The sequence below is a fragment of the Thamnophis sirtalis genome, unplaced genomic scaffold (genome assembly GCF_051295495.1).
Source record: "Thamnophis sirtalis isolate CommonGarterSnake01/CBP01778 unplaced genomic scaffold, rThaSir2_p1.2 scaffold_1, whole genome shotgun sequence".
Taxonomy (NCBI): Eukaryota; Metazoa; Chordata; class Lepidosauria; order Squamata; family Natricidae; genus Thamnophis; species Thamnophis sirtalis.
In genome coordinates, this window is record NW_028261381.1 from 104688346 (window position 1) to 104705573 (window position 17228).

Here is a 17228-nt window from a genome sequence, read left to right on the forward strand (position 1 = left end):
GTTACAATGGTCATAAGTGTGAAAACTGGTCATGTCACTTTTTTCAGTGCTGTTGTAACTTTAAACAATCACTAAGTGAGTGGTTGTAAATTGAGAACTATCTGTAGAAGACAAAGAATTGGAGAAGATCACAAGATGTCAAAATCTGAAAATTGAAGTTGAAGCATTATGGCATAAACCAACCATGGTGGTCTAAGTGGTTATCAGCACATAGGGTGTCATACCAAAAATTCTTGGATCCTACTTAGAAAATCTAAACATTAACAAACTTTCCATCAGTCAATTACAAAAAGTCATGCTGCTTGGATCCAAACATATACTGTGCTAAAAATTACAGCATCCTAAGTTCTTGAGAAGAACTCAATATATATGTAAGCCAACATCAGTTAAACAATTGGCAACTGTGATTTCACATTGTTATGTAAATAATAATAGTAATATCGTAACATGCAACGAAAAGTATGGATCTGAAAATGTATATATTAAAAGACAAAAGTAAGACAGTCAATGGTCTTCTTGACGCCTGAATGGTATCTATAAATCTGGCTGAAAGTGCACCCCTCTGGAGAGCACGCTGCTCAATTGCGAGGCAGTCAGTTGGAACCACTGAGATTCCGGTGTTCCACTGACCTCTGAAGAAGGACAACCCTGTCCGCTGGAATCTGCCAAGGTCTCTCCACCGATAGTGCCCGAATGTCAGCAAACCACGGCCACCGTGGCCAGTAGGACACCAGAAGGATGAGCTGCGCTCCTACACTGACAACCTTGCAGATCACCCTGGGTAGCCGCCGTGCTCCGAGCATAACTTCTTCTCCAGCTTCCAAACTCCAAAACTCGGCTGCCAAGTCTTCCAGCAGCGGCCGCTCTAGGAGTGTGCTCTATGGTTGTGGACCGGACAGAGTGTCTTCCGGACAGAGAGTCTTCTGGACAGAGTGTCTTCCAGAAGCCAGCCCACAACCATAGAGTGCACTCCTAGAGCGGCCACTGCTGGAAGACTCGGCAGCTGAGGTTTGGAGTTTGGAAGCCAGAGAAGTTATGCTCGGAGGGCCGCAGCGGTGCCCTGCCCCTACAGGGAAAGCTGGGCCAGGGCATGGTGCGGCTGAGAGGCATGCTTGCTGGCGGCGGAACAGGTACTCGTGCAACCCCCCACTCCAGCCGGGCAGAGCTCCATGCACTGATCTAGGGGGTATCCTTAATGTGCCAAGCCACAGGAGCTGGGGGGCAGGCAGAGCACCACATGGCTTGGTGCTTTAGGGATACCCCCTAGGTCATTGAATGGCGCTCTGCCCGGCTGGAGATGGGGCTTGCCGGGAGACTGCTCGTGAGCATTGTCACCTCATGGCTGCTTTCCCCTTGAGACTGTGCCCGGCTCTTCGGCAGCCCACTCGCAAGGGAGCAGCCACCCGGCAACTCCCCTCCGGCCAGGCAGAACGCCACTCCCCAACCTAGCAGTATCCCAAAGGCGACAAGCAACATGAGCACCTTTTCCCCCCGGCTCCCACGGCTTGCCGCCTTCAGGATACTGCTAGGTCAGTGAGTGGTGCTCTGCCTGGCCGGAGGGAGGGTTGTTCAGGGGCATTATTTTCAGGGGTGGGCTTATATTTTTGCCCACGCGAAAAATGTGCCAAGGCGTTAGTTTCAGGACAGGTTGTATTTTCAGGGAAACACGGTATGTTACTTGAGATGTTGTCCATGTCACAACTGTATCCACTTTTTTCTCCAGGAAAGGACTGTTTGTTGAAGACAAAAATTGTCCAACTCAAATTTATGCCAGTCCTACTTACATAGTATATTTTCAGCTTATTTCTGCTTAAAAAGATATGTATATGGTCCTATGATTTTACCTACAGTGTATTCAGAAAGCATTCAGACCCCCTTCACTTTTGTCAATTTTGTTATGCTGCAGCCTGATTCGACAGTTGTTGAAATTCATTTCTCATTAATCTACACTTAATAGCCCATAATGACAAAATGAAAACAGAATTTTAGAAATGTCTGTAAATTTATTAAAAAGAAAAAACTGAAATATCACATTGGCATAAGTATTCAGACCATTCTTTAATCAGTACTTTGATAAAGCACCTTTGGCAGCAATTACAGCCTCAATCTTTTTCAGTATGATGTGACAAGATTTGCACACCTGAATTGGTGGATTTCCTACCATTCTTTCTTGAAAATCTTCTCAAGCTCAGTTAAGTTGGATGATAATCATCGGTGGACAGCCGTTTTCAGATCTCTCCAGAGATGTTCAATAAAGTTCAAGTCAAGGCTCTGGCTGGGCCACTTTAGGACACTCACACAGTTGTCCCTAAACCACTTCTGTGTTGTCTTCACTGTATGCTTAGGATCGTCATGTTGGAGATTGAATTTTTCGCTCAGTCTGAAGTTCTAAGCACTATGAAACAAGTTTTCATTTAGCATATTCCTCTATTTTGCTCCATTCAGTTTTTCCTCAACTCTGACCAGTCTCCCAGTCCCTCCTACTGAAAAACACCACTACTGCATGGTACTGCCACCATCATTCTTCTCTGTTGGGATGATATTGGGAAGGTAATGAGCGGTACCTAGTTTCCTCCAGACATAACATTTAGAATTGAGGCCAAACAGTTCAATCTTAGTCTCATCAAGCCAGAGAATCTTGTTCCTCACAGCCTGAGAGTCTTTGAGGTGCTTTTTTGCAAACACCAAGCAGGCTTTCATGTGTTTTGTACTGAGGAGAAGCTTCAGTCTAGCCACTTTGCCGTAAAGCCCAAATTGGTGGAGGGCTGCAGTGATGGTTATCCTTCTGGAACTCTGTTCCATCTCCACTTAAGACCTCTAGAGCTTGGTTAGAGTGACCTTTGGGTTCTTGGTCACTTCTCTAAGGACCTTTTCCCCCGATTGTTCAGTTTGACCAGGCAGTCAGGTCTTGGAAGAATCCTGGTTGTGCCAAACGTCTTCCATTTGAGAATTATGGAGGCCACTGTGCTCTTAGGAACCTTCAGTGCAGCAAAAATTTTATTGTAACCTTCCCCAGATCTGTGCCTTGCAGTAACCCTGTCTGTGAGCTCTGCAGGCATTTCCTTTGACTGCATGGCTTTTTCCTTGCTACACAATGTATTGTTAGCTATGAGGCCTTCTATAAAGAGGTATGTGCCTTTCCAAATCATGTCCAATACATTTAATTTACCACAGGTGGACTCCAATCAACATGTACCTGTAGAAACATATCAGCAACAATCAACAGAAATAGTGGGCACTGGAACTAAACTTCAAGTATTGTTGCAAAAAATCTGAATACTTATGTCAATGTAATATTTCATTTTTTCTTTTTAATAAATTTATAGACATTTCTAAAACTGTTTTCATTTTGTCATTATGGGATATTGAGTGTAGATTAATGAGAAATGAATTTCAACAACTGTAGAATCAGACAGCAGCATAACAAAATTGATAAAAATGAAGGGGTCTGAATACTTTCTGAATGTACTGTATAATCAAATCTTGGCTATAATCAAATTTTAATAATAGCAATAGCAGTAGACTTATATACCGCTTCATAGGCCTTTCAGGCCTCTCTAAGCGGTTTACAGAGAGTCAGCATATTGCCCCCAACAATCTGGGTCCTCATTTTACCCACCTCGGAAGGATGGAAGGCTGAGTCAACCCTGAGCCGGTGAGATTTGAACCGCTGACCTGCTGATCTAGCAGTAGCCTGCAGTGCTGCATTTAACCACTGCGCCACCTTGGCTCTTATAAGAGCTGGAACAATTTTCTAAAACTAATCCAAGCCATATTTGACCATCAAAATTATTTTCTGTCAAAGCATCTGTCAAATCTTTTTCATCCTATGTACAGTTTTTCTGATATGCATGCCTCCTTTAAGGCAATCCAGTTTCTAAAGCATTTTCTGGATGCTGATTCAGCAATGTAGTTTTTTACTCAAAAACCTAACAATTAAAATTTGAGATATTTTTGTAGAGAGCTCTGTATAAAGTGTATTGCAGAAGTTTATTTTGCCCAGATTCCATGTACTGGGTGAACCACAAAATGGCACACTAATCAAAGCTGTTTCAATTTAAAGAATTTCTTGCGTCAAATCTAGCTTTTTTGTGGATACAGTGCAACAGCTCTTATTCAGTCTTTCCATTAAATAAGATACTGATATAGAGATATACAGATTTACTAACTCACTTGAAATCAGAGCTAGATGTTATTTAGCATAATAATAGCATATCATCCCAAATCAGTGGATGACCTGAAAGATTGCACAATGTTCTGAGATATTATGGGATATAAAATACAGGCCTACTTTAAATGTCAAAATAATGTCAAAATACAGAGTAATAGTCCCGTAGCACCACCTTGTGGAAACAATGATCCCAGGTTCAAATGCAACTATTAAAGGAATTCCTCAATTCCCAGAAGCCACATATTAAGAGGTACACTATATCTCAAGAGGTATGAACAGACTACCTTTTCCAAGTTGATGGCAGCATTCAGCATTAGGTGGCATGTCAAGGGTAAGAGTGAAGACTAAAGTGGACAGGAACAGAATGAAGTCAAACAAACCAAAAGTTAAAGATTTGTGGCTAAACAAACATTCTTCAACTGGCAATTGCCTAACCTGTATTTCAGAAAGATCTGGAAGAAAGGTATCACTATCTTAGCAGACAGCATACTTTTGCCATCGCTGACTAAAAAAATTCAAGTTGTCTGAACCAATTACAAAGTTCTACGATACAGTTTTTGTGCATGTTGGATATAACCTAGGCAATCAGTTGTATCTAAAATGCCTGGAGTTAAAATGCCAATGGCCATCTTAAAAGGTAGGTATTTTTCACACTATAAGTCACACTTTCCCCCCCAAAGTGGGTGGAAATGTCTGTGCCTCTTATAGAGCGAATAATGAGGCGGGGGGGGAAGGAATCATCACCGCCACCTGTAACAGCTGCCTGCGTTTGCCCCCGACGGGGAAGGCTGGAGCTTTCGCTGCAGAGTAGCTTGTTGCAGTTGGATCAGCCTCCTGGAATAACGCCAATCAGTTGTTCTAGGCAGTGAGGATTGCCCATCACCACCACCACAATCGCCATTTGGCAGCAGCAATCAGCGGTGGCGATCGGTGGTGACCAGCAATCCCCGCCACCACCATTAGCTGATTGACAGTATTCCGGGAGGCCGATCCAACAGCCAATCAGCTGATTGGCAGTGAAGGCTCCAACGTTCCCTGGCAGCAGCAGCTCAGCTCAGTTAACCGGTGGTGGATGCAACAGAGCAGAGCCCTAATAAGCCACGTGCTGGGACTTCAATAATGTGCTGAAACTGACCAGGCTATTTGCTGCAAAGACGCTAGCCAGATGAATATTGGATGGATGGTGAGAGGCAGAGACAGATTTCCCTCCTCCCTTGTTTTCCTCCCCAAAAGCTAGGTGCATTTTATGTTCTGGAGTGTCTTATAGTGAAAAAAATACAATACTCAAAAGTTATTAACCTATTGGAAACTAACACAAAACTAAAAGAATTATCCCTCTTGTAGGAACCTCCTGAATATGCAAACTCTTTATTCACTGGCATTCAAGTATTAGCCCAGGGGCAACTTCTGTTCACTTTGGTTACCAGCAGAAGCTGGAATCCCTTTAGTGGATATTAGCACTTCACCAAGAATTCAAATGAACAAACCTGAAATAGAAATTCCTTAAAGTTCACCCACTTAAATCTTGATAATAGAGACCAGAGTGACTTCAATGTCTTTCAATTCAAAGACAAATTACTGTGCCTTTTAGAGAAAACAAATGCTAAAATCACAGTATTATGTTCCTACAGCTAAGTAAGGAAGACAATAAGACAAAAAAGGCATGCCTGTCAGTTGTAATAACTTGCAGTATCTGTATAGATGCTGCTTTCAAGGTTAGAGTGTAAATTTTATAAATTTTATAAAGCATTCCAGAAAGTTTTAAGATTCAAATTTTGTAATTTAGTTTCATGAATTATATTTCCATTTTTAATGTTTCATGGATTGTAAGTAAGAACTGAGTATGTTCAACTCAGCTTCAATAACAATAATTTATGAGTTGACAACAAGGAAATAGTAAAGTAACATTCATGGTTTCAGAAAGTTGAGAAAAAGTAAAGAACTCAGCTGGCTGAGAAAAAAAACTGGTGGAGTATTAAAAAATGTTAAGAGCACATACCGTATTTTTCAGAGTATAAGACACATCTTTTTTCCTCAAAAAAGAGGCTGAAAATCTGGGTGCGTCTTATACATCAAATACAGTATTTTTTGCCTCCTGAAGCCCTGCCCCCTCACCAAAATGGCCATCCATAGCCTTATGAAGGCTTTCAGAGAGCACCTGGGGGCTGGGGAGGGCAGAAATAAGCAAAAAATGGGCCGTTTTTTGCCCCTCCCAGCAGCACTCTATAAGCCTCCATAAGGCTATGAATGAAATTTTTTTGACAAAAAATAGGTCCGTTTTCATTAAAAATGGGCAGTTTTTTGCTCTTTTTTGCCCACCCCTGCCCCCAGGAGCATTTTGCAAGCCCCCCCCCCCCCCCAAGGCTATTCATGCCTTTTATTTGAAAGAAAACAGGCTGTTTTTCGTAGGTTTGCAGAGTGCCAAAACTTTTTTTTTCCCTTTTGGAAAGCTCTTTAACTGATGAGAATTACATTAATGAAGTGCTGTGCCAGCAGAAACAAAGTCTTAAGATTTGTCAGTGATTTCCTTCTCCAGCACATGGTTAAATACACCTGGAAACATCTATCTACCTACCTACCTACTCTCTCTCTCTCCCTACCTACCTACCTACTGTATTTCTCTCTCTCTATCCCTCTACCTACCTACCTACTCTCGCCCTACCTATCTACTGTATTTCCCTCTCTCTCTATTTCTCTCTCTATCCCTCTACCTACTTACCTACCTACTCTCTCTCTCCCAACCTATCTACTGTATTTCTCTCTCTCTCCCTCTATCTACCTACCTACTCTCTCTCTTCCTACCTACCTACTGTATTTCTCTTTCTTTCTCTCCCTATCTAGCTACCTACTTTTTTTTATTTGCCTCTTCAAAACCTTGGTGCATCTTATACTCCGAAAAATAGGGTAACTAAATTTATTTTTGTTTTATTTTTATGCTTTTTCTATCTGTGTCTCTTAAGACTTTTAATTAATATCATTTATAAGTTTTATATATATGTATAAGTGAAATATATATTTTATGGAAGACCAATGAATACTTCTTTGAGTCCCAGAAAATTGTAGACAACAAACAAAAGAAATAGAAACAGACAAACACTAACCATAGTGCTGAATTTAGAAATATGCCAAAACTTACCAAGAAACTAGTATTTTTTAGCCTGATCTCCTGAAATTAGAACTGTTTCTAATAAGTTTTGCAAGTGAAAAAAGGAAAAAATGTTATTTACCTGGTGAACTTGAATTTCTACTTTCAGAGCCTCCTGTAGAGTCTGCAACTCCATTCTCTGCCTTCTCCACTTTCTTGCTCTGTTGAGGTTACCAAATCCCCACACCTTCAGATGCTCGTTTTAATAAGAAGAAAAACTTTGTTCTTTCCAGTAGTCCTATTAAAAAGTGTTTTAATAAAAAAAGGGGAAAAAACCATAAAGTCCTATTCATAGAACTAATTATGAGATCAAGATACATAAGCATATAATCCAATTTTTTATCTCAAGACTTTCAACAACTTTGCAGCATAATTGTTTTACAAAACAAAACTATGAGCCATACACTTATCTGATACTGTCCTAAAAGTTTGATTTAACTTACTTCATAATAAATGGCCATAAAATCAAAAATGTATATTCCTAAAATATTCTATTAAAACAAATGGCAAATACAAAATGATCTCTCAAGTTATTATTAAACAAAATAACTTTATATTAAATGAAAATAAGATAATACTGAGAAATTAAACCATTTCTTCCAATAATTAATTTAGAAAAGATCTGTAACATTTTATTTTCAGAGCCATTATAATAACCATAAAATAACTATTAAAAGCTAAAATTAAATAATTCTGAATCCAGACCTTTTTTACCACCTTTTAAAGTGTGATATACCAAGTTTATACTGGTGCTTTAAGATCCCCTTCTGAAAACATTATGTTCTGTAATAAATATTTCACACAATATACTTTATTTAAATGATGTCAGCTAAAAAGCGTACATTCTAAATTCACTTGTGTAGAAACTGCAAAAAAATAAAGCAGCTTACCAACTTTGCTAAACAAGTATCCTCTTCAGCCCTCTAGTCCCCCTACAAGAGAGAGAGAGAAGAATTGATGGGTTAGCAATATATCTAACACTAACTTTTGAATAAAAATACAATTAGGAGACAACTGTCAAAAATGGTGTTTATGAAATTATGACAATATATATATTAAATAAAGAGAGGAAGGAAAGTTAGAATTGGAAGAAAGTGGGGAAAAGTACCTTTGAGAACTTTGCTACTGTGTTTCTCCAAAAAGGCCAGGTCTTATCTTCTTTTGACCCCTGAAAAAACTGCTAGGCCTTCTTTTTGGAAGGTTCTAATTATTGACTCATCTCGCGGTGGTGGCACCAACAGCCCCACCCAGCAGGAGCCCAATGCTAGCCCTCTTTTCTGTGGCTGCTTGCTGCCACTCGCACACATCGTCCCGGCCTCTGTTTCACCTTCAGATGCCTTCCAGCAGGCATTTGAAGGCAAAATGGAGTCCTGGACAATGCGTTTCGAGTGGTGGCAAGCGGCCACAGAAGAAGGCGAGGCAGGTGTCGGAGTATATGAGGCCTGGTAAGTAGGGCAGGTCCACCCCAGGATGATTATTTTTTACCTGTGTGCCTCACCTTATCCCCTGCACCCTGCATGCGGTGGGCAGAGTCTTAATTAGGGCTAATTTTGTGGATGGGGCTTAATTTGATCTCATGCGCTCAAAAACGTGATAGGATTTCTTTTCAGGGTGGGTCGTCTTTTTGGAGAATCACGGTATATCAAAACAGGGTAATATTCTTTTTCCAAATGGACAACTATTTTAAACAGAATTCAATCATTATTCCCTTTTGCCTGCTGAAAATACCTGAAAGCACAGCCAAACTCCAAACCAGGATGAATTAATGAATTAAATATTTGTGGTATTGTTAAATGGGATTATTTAATTTGCTCAATAATCTCAAGATTAAAATTTACTGAAATATTGCTTAATATTTGTAAGTAACCCAGATCTTTCTAGTTTATAACCAACTTTCTAATCGGTGGGCAAGGATAATTGACGCGCAAAATATAGCCTCTCATTATCAAGACAACCCCTGCCTTCTCGAGGTGCCCACCGTTTTCCAACAGAAGGGACTCTGTCAACTCTTGGGCCCGGCGAGCTCAAGTAGTACTCAGCCTAGAATCATGGATCCCGTTGATTCAGGATGCATGCGACTCTACAGCGAAGGGATTGGCGATGCCGTACCGACGCTAAAGACTTAAGTCAAGTAAGTCAACTTTCTAATCAAGAATTCTTGGCTCTCAGAAATGGAATTCAGGTTGTGATGATGATTATGTGACATCAAATCAGTACAATCACACTGATTTTCCCCAAAATCTGTCCTTAACCTGATCCTTCAGGTCATGCAATGGTGCACCAACTGCTTTGCAATGAAGTCCATCCACCTTGCTGCTGACTGCCCTTTTTTCCCTTTTTGTTTCACCAGTCAAAGCATTATAGACTTCACCACTACTAATCACAATTTTGTCCAAAATTAGGATAATTTAAACCTAGTTATTTGTGCCTCAAATGAGAACTCTGGGTTGATTAATTCTACGATGTATTATTTCTTGGCTACTCATGGTAGTGTGAGGAGTGTTCTGATTTCAAAAGAGTTAGTACACTTTCTTCCTTAGTTCTTCAAAGTCCAATTACGAAGTATCATGGAAAACCACTGGCACAATTTTGATTTTTATGGGGATAGACACAAAATATCTGAATATTTTCTAAGGCCTTCACTGCTATTTTACCAAATGATATCTGTGGTGCATAGCTGTTTTCAGTATTCTTTGGCTTTCTCAATTATCCAGAATGCATTAGCAAACCTGGGTCCTGCTAGGGGCTATTTGCAGTTTGACCAAACACATCCCACGCTGTAATTTTAGCCAAGATCTAACAATTAATAAAGGTATTTAGTTTTTGTGAAGCTTACATTTAAATTCTGGGTATATTTTGAGAAAAATGATGAATAAAATCAACTAAACAGTTCTACTAATACTTCTTTTTCTCTTTATTTCTTAACAACTCCTTTCAATTGAAGTTTGAAATTCTACACCCCTATAACTCAGATTTTGAAAACAGTAGTACAAATTTTGAGAAATAACAAAACATCAAACCAGGAAATATTTGAAAAGCTAAATTTTTAATTAAAACCCATTTAAATGACATTATGCATACATCTAAAGATGGATTATATTATCACTATTCAGTTCTTAAATTGTGCAAATTTTCTTGTCATATTTTCAAATTACAAAAACATAAGAACATTTTTGAATTAAGTTAGACTGAAAAACAAATTCAGCTCTTCCAAGAGTCATATAACTTCCTGCACAGTTTATGATCTTATCCTGATTATTCCACACTCACACTAAATTATCATCTTAAATACACACAAAAAATAGAGTGAAATTATTTAATAACTTCCTATATTTCCTATTAGAAAGCTCTAATAAATATACAGTACTACAGTAAATGATTTATAACGCATATTGCCTCAAAATACAGGTACTCATTTATAAATTTAAAAAGCAAGATTTAATTTCATACTGTAATCCATGAAATGGAGAATATGTACAAGTTATTTAACAGATGCAAGTTGGACTTCCGGCGGTGACATCATTGTACTAGGATTGAGGAATGGCAGCTCCCGTAACCTGTAACTAAAACTTCTTTGTTTGGGCTCATGTTTCAGTACTGTGGAACCCGAAGGGATCAGCAGATTCAGGGGGAAACTTTGAAGACACTGGGGTGGTAAGGCAAACTCCCCAGTGGGTAGGAGAAACCCACTAAACGGACAAGGATCTATCCTGTCACTTGGACAGAACTAGAGTGATGGTGACCGCATAAGAGGGAAGCAAACAGAAAAAGAAGTTGAAATCTTCAACTTCTTGACTGGATGAGGGTGAACAAGCTTGTGCTCAACCCAGAAAAGACCGAGTGGCTGTTGTGTTTTCCTCCCAAAGATTTGGTTAATATTCCACCACTCAGGCTGGGGGGTCAAATTTTATACCCCTCAGAGAGGGTTCGCAACTTGGGAGTCCTCCTGGATCCACAGCTGTCATTTGACCACCACTTAACGGCTGTGACCAGGGGGGCATTCGCCCAGGTTCGCCTGGTGCGCCAGTTGCGACCCTACCTGAATCGGGAGGCTCTCACAACAGTCACTCGGGCCCTTGTGATCTCTAGGCTGGAATACTGCAATGTGCTCTACATGGGGCTGCCCTTGAGGAGCATCCGGCGACTTCAGCTAGTGCAGAACGCAGCCGCGTGAGTGATTGCGGGTGCACCTCGATTCACCCGCATAACACCTATCCTCCGCGAGCTGCGCTGGCTACCTGTCGATCTCCGGATGCGCTTCAAGGTGCTATTAGTCACCCATAAAGCCCTACATGGCAGTGGATCTGGATACTTGAGAGACCGCCTTCTGCCAATTACATCCCTGCGACCAATAAGATCTCAGATTAGGCCTCCTCCGTATTCCATCGGCCAGCCAATGTCGGCTGGCAACTACAAGGAGGAGGGCCTTCTCAGCAGTAGCCCCGGCCCTTTGGAACGAGCTCCCCGTGGAGATTCGTACCCTCTCCACCGTCCAAGCCTTCCGCATAGCCTTGAAGAACTGGCTCGCCCGTCAGGCCTGGGGATAAGGATAGTTACCCCTCCCGAATGATGTATGTATGTTGCTTACTATTTTATTATATGTGTCTATCTAATGTCTGTATCCCCCCTTCCCGGTTTTGTGTGAGCCGCCCTGAGTCCCCTCAGGGAAAAGGGCGGCCTACAAATACTAATAAAACCATAAAAAAAAACCAAAATCGAGGCATTTGTTATCATCGACAACCCCCAAAAAAGAAGGACAGCACGAAATTGGCGGAGCAGGTGAGCTGGAAAGAAAAAGGCTCTGTGGTGAAGACTGTTTTTACAGTCCAGATTCTTGCCGAAAAGCAATGAGAGCTGGGGTGGAGAGCTGAAAATGGCAGTGTGAATAATAGAAGGGAAGTGACCGCAGAGGGAAACCCAATAGGAGAGGGAGGAGAAAGCACCAAAAGCCGGCATTTACAATGGAAGCAGATATATTGGCTGTTGAGAAGACCTGGAAAGCAAACAAAGGATTGTATAACAGTCAGGCTGGTTGTTGTTTTTTTTCTTCTCCTTTCTGCTCTTTTTTCTGTTCTTTTTTTCCTCCAAAGAATAGCTGAACTTTGAGCAGAGTTTCAATCGTGAACAATAAATCCAGGTAACGAAGAGCTCAACTTTTTTGGGGGGAGGGTTATTCTACAAATATACAGTACTTACTCTCCTCGGGAGTTGTAACTGGATAGGGGACAGTAGTTTGGGACAGTTGGAGAATTCTTTTATTCCCCCCCACCTTTGTTCTGTCTTTGCCCTTGGGCCTGCTGTGATTACTGACTGTGATTGACCGAATGGACAGGAAAGGGCGACATCTAGTGGATTATAAATTTGAGCTGCGAAGGCTGATGCAAGAGAAATTGGCTGTGACATAAGGTGGATTAAGAAAACCATAGAGAAACTAATTATTAGAACTGAGTATCTGTATAACTGACATAACTGAGAAATATTTATTTGCATAAGATAATAGTGTGATATATAATTCTGTGATATATAATAGTTAAGGATTAAAAATAGAATAGAATAATATATAGGATTGTCTAGATATTGAAACATGATATTAAGAAAGGTTAATTATTGTTAAATATTGAGATATATAACCACTGATATTTGTGATAAAGTAGAAGTAAAGTAGAACCTGTATGCAATTGTGGACGAGGATAAATAGAGGGATAAAGAAGGCAACTAGTACTAATTTAGTGAAGACAGAGAAAAAACAGCATCCAACCCTGCTTCACCAACATCCTCACCCTCAAACCAAAGATCTATCGAGAGTGCTTTGGGGCTGGAGAAAGGCGGAGCAATGGCAGGAACAATGGGACTAGCACAAACAATGCAAAGTATGCAATTGATGCTTCAGATGATACAAGAGACAATGACGAAAACCCAAGAAGCGATAGCTACAAATCACGAAGAGATGAGAAGGAACCATGAAGAAATTAAAAACCAAATGGGAGGATTCAAAGGAAATATCAAAAACATGGATGACAAAATTGAAAAGATACAGAATGCCTTAACAATCAACGAACAGAAAATCCAGAACATTGAAACAAAAATAGAACAAACAGATCAGAAGATGGGGTTGAAATATGCACAAGTCAATAAAGAGTTAGATGAATCAATAATCCGACTTGAAAACGAAAGAGCTTCATTTTATCTAATATTCCAAAACATAGTTGAAGAAAAAGAGGAAAACCTGAAAGGAAAAATGATCGAAATCTTCACTGAAATTTTACAGAGAAAAGAACAAGCGTTGAGAGGAGACATTGATGAGGCTTACCGTGTGCATTCCAATTATGCCAGAAGACATAGGCTACTGAAAGAAGTGCATGTAACATTTGCCAAAAAACAACTAGAGACGAAGTGTACTAAAAAACCAGAGAAGGGATAATAACATACAAGGGAAAAGAGTTGATTACTCTTAAACAGATACCACAGAAAGTCCACGAAGAACATAGATGTTACTGATTTTTAACTAACCAGTTAAATAAAAACAGAATAATGTACAGATGGTTGGTACCAGAAGGGATATTGGGCTTTTGGCAAGGAAAAAAATACAAAATAGAGAATAGAGAAGACGCGCAAGAATTTTACAAAAAACACTTCACAAGGGAAGAAGAACAAGGAAGTAAAGAGGACCTAGTAAGTAGAAGTTAAGAAGAAGAAACAGCAGAAGACAAGGAAAGAAACAGGAAAGAAGAACAGAAGCAAGAAACTTGAATGGATTGAACACACCAAAGAAAAGAGCGCAAATGTTTAATAAACTTAGGAAACTGAAGGCAGACATAACCTGCATACAGAAAGTGCACATTAAAAGGAAACATATTAATTTACTGGAAAACAAAAAAATAGGGAAACTATATACAGCACTGGCAGATTAAAAAAAGAGGGATAGCACCTAAACCTATATAAAGGAAAAAATAAACTGCAAAACAGAAGAAGGCAGGATTCTAATGATTGAATTAGAGACAACAGAAAAACCGATATTATTAATAGTGATATATGCACCAAATCAGAAACAAGAGGAATTTTATAGGAAATTACACAACAAAATAAATGAATTAGAATATGAAAATATTTGTTTAATTGGGGATTATAATGCAATAGTAGATAAAAAGATGGACTATGAAAGTAAAAGAAATAAGACAAAAAAAATATGTTACCTAAATCCTTTTTGGAGATGGCAATGGAATATAAACTACATGATATTTGGAGAGAAAGGCACAAAACAAGAAAGCAATATATATTTTATTCAAACCCCCACCAGTCCTTATCGAGAATTGACATGGCCTGGATATCATCTGGACTTTGTAATCAATTAGAGGAAATCGAAATTGAAATAAATAAGTGGGAAGATCATAACCAAATAAAATTAAAATGGAAAGGCCAAAAAAGAAGAAAAAGATGGATGATGAACCCAAATATCGTAAACGAAATAGAATACACCCAAATGCTGGAGAAAGAATCAAAACTATTTTTTAAGAATAAATAAAAAAGAAGACACCTCAATTCAAAATCTCTGGGATACCATGAAAGCATACATGAGGCCTCACAATCGCCTACATTGCGAGAAAAATCAAAAAACAAAAAGAGCAACAATAACATATGCAAAAAGAACTTAGGAAAGCCGAAGCTGAATTATAGAAAGACCCAAAGAATAAAATTAAGAAAGAAAAAAGAGAGATGATAAAACATAAGATTAACTTAATAACTAAAAAAGAATCAGCACTGAAAATTAAAGTGGACAAACAAAATTACTTTGAACAAGCCAACAAACCTGGATGATGGCTGGCATACAGATTAAAAAATGAATGAGAAAAAAGGATGATACATCAATTAAAAGATGACGAGGGAAATATTCAACATAAATCTGAAGAAAAGAAGCGTATTATTCAAAAATACTTCACAAAACTATACACGCAAGATAGTAAGGAGGAAACTAAGATAAAACAATATTTAAACCCAGAAAAGATAATTCCAATCTCAAAAGAACAAAGAGAAGTGATAAACAGGCAATAACGATAGCCGAAGTAGAATTAGTCCTGAAAAACCAGAAAAAAAATAAAACCCCAGGACCAGACGGAATCCTGGTGGAGTTATACAAATATAATCAAATAATATTGGAAGAATTAAGAGTGGAAATGTTTAACAAAGTCTTAGGAAAAGCCAAGATGCCTGAATCATTGACAGAAGCAATAATATTGCTAATCCCGAAAGAAGAATCCAACTTAAAAGAAATCCAAAACTACAGACCAATTTCACTATTGAATTCCGATTATAAAATATTTGCAGCGATTATGGCAGGAAGAATTAAACAAGTTTTAAATGAACGAATACATTCAGAACAAAACAGATTTTTACCTCACAGACACATTAAAAACAATGTGAGAATCATCCTAGACATAATAGAATATTATGAGGCGCATCCAGAAAAGCAATTGGTACTGGTTTTCCTTGATGCACAAAAAGCATTCGACATCGTAATTTGGAAATTTATAACAACACAACTAGATAGGATGAAATTCGGAGAAAAATTTACAAAAATGATAGAAAAACTTTATTAACACCCAGACAGCCAAAGTTCTGATGAACAGAGAACTAACAGAGAAGATTGAAATAAAAAGGGAGCTAGATAGGGATGCCCCCTCTTTCCTTTGCTGTTTATACTAACTCTGGAAATATTGTTAAGTGAAATTAGGAAGGACCAGGGAATAAAAGGTCTAAGATTTAAAAATGAAGAATATAAGACCCAAGCCTATGCCGATGACTTAGTATTTGTTTTAGAAGATCCACTAGAATCCAGTCCGAAATTAATTCAAAAATTAGAAGAATATGGCAAAGTGGCAGGATTAAAAATTAATAAAAGCAAAACAAAAATGATAACTAAAAATATGACAAAAAAGCAAAGAGGAATTGGAATTAGTAACTAAAATGCAAATAACTAAGAAAGTGAAACACTTGGGGATCTGGGTGTCAGCAAAATGTTCTACAATTAAATACAACAATTATAATAAACTAGTGGCACAAACAGAGATTTAGAAAGCTGGAAAAATATTCAGCTATCACTAATGGGACCTATAGCCACAGTTAAAATGAATATTTTACCAAGAATTTTATTTTTGTTGCAAGCCGCACCTATTAATCTGGGTAAAACTTTATTCCAGGAATTAAACAAACTAACTGCTAGGTTCATCTGGCAAGGATGAAAAGCAAGGATTAAACTAAAGTCAATGCAAGATAGCAAGGAGAGAGGAGGTTTAGCATTACCAAATTGGGAATTATACGCATTAGCAGTAACAACAACATGCGTGAAGGACTGGATAGAGTTAAAGAATAAAAGAATCTTGACTTTAGAAGGCCAGGATCTGCAAGCAGGTTGACATACATTCCTATGGGATGATAAAAATAAAACACACACAAATACTTTCAAAAACATCTAATTAGAAATGTGTTATTGCAAAACTGGCTCAATTATTTTTAAAAAACCACTATATGAAAATCCCGAATTGGCTATCCCCGACAGAAAGGACGACGCACCCAAATTTTACAGATATGAATAAAGTGTTAAGATACAGAGACTTAATTAACGGACAGGCAAATTTTAAAACAACTGACGAATTGGCAGAACAAAACATGAAAGTTGACCGCTAACCTACTTGCAAATCAAAACTAAACATAATAATGATGTACCCACAATGTAGGATTAATAATAACAAATTTATAATAATGACCCTAAAAAATCTAGATTAGAATTTGTGTTTGTGAGGACGTCTGTGGCAAACCTGGTGAGAAATTAAATAAAAGTGTAAAAAAATCAAATACTGCATTGTTATTTCCCAAAGATTTGACAAGTTCTTCTTCAACCCTAGCTTACTAGACATA

The 17228-nt window shown here is 38.6% G+C and overlaps 1 protein-coding gene across 6 annotated transcripts in view; it reads right to left on the minus strand.

The window, feature by feature from the left end:
• Window positions 1–17228, minus strand: part of PHF21A (PHD finger protein 21A) — a 129457-nt gene that overhangs the window by 72954 nt on the left and 39275 nt on the right. For all 6 annotated transcript variants that reach the window (XM_087720136.1, XM_087720143.1, XM_087720139.1 and 3 more), the window contains exons 2-3: window positions 8207–8248; window positions 7399–7554 (exon numbers count right to left, since the gene is read on the minus strand). In XM_087720136.1, coding sequence (XP_087576262.1) covers window positions 7399–7452 — 54 coding nt within the window. In that variant the 5' untranslated portion in view covers window positions 7453–7554; window positions 8207–8248. The remainder of the gene's footprint in view (window positions 1–7398; window positions 7555–8206; window positions 8249–17228) is intronic.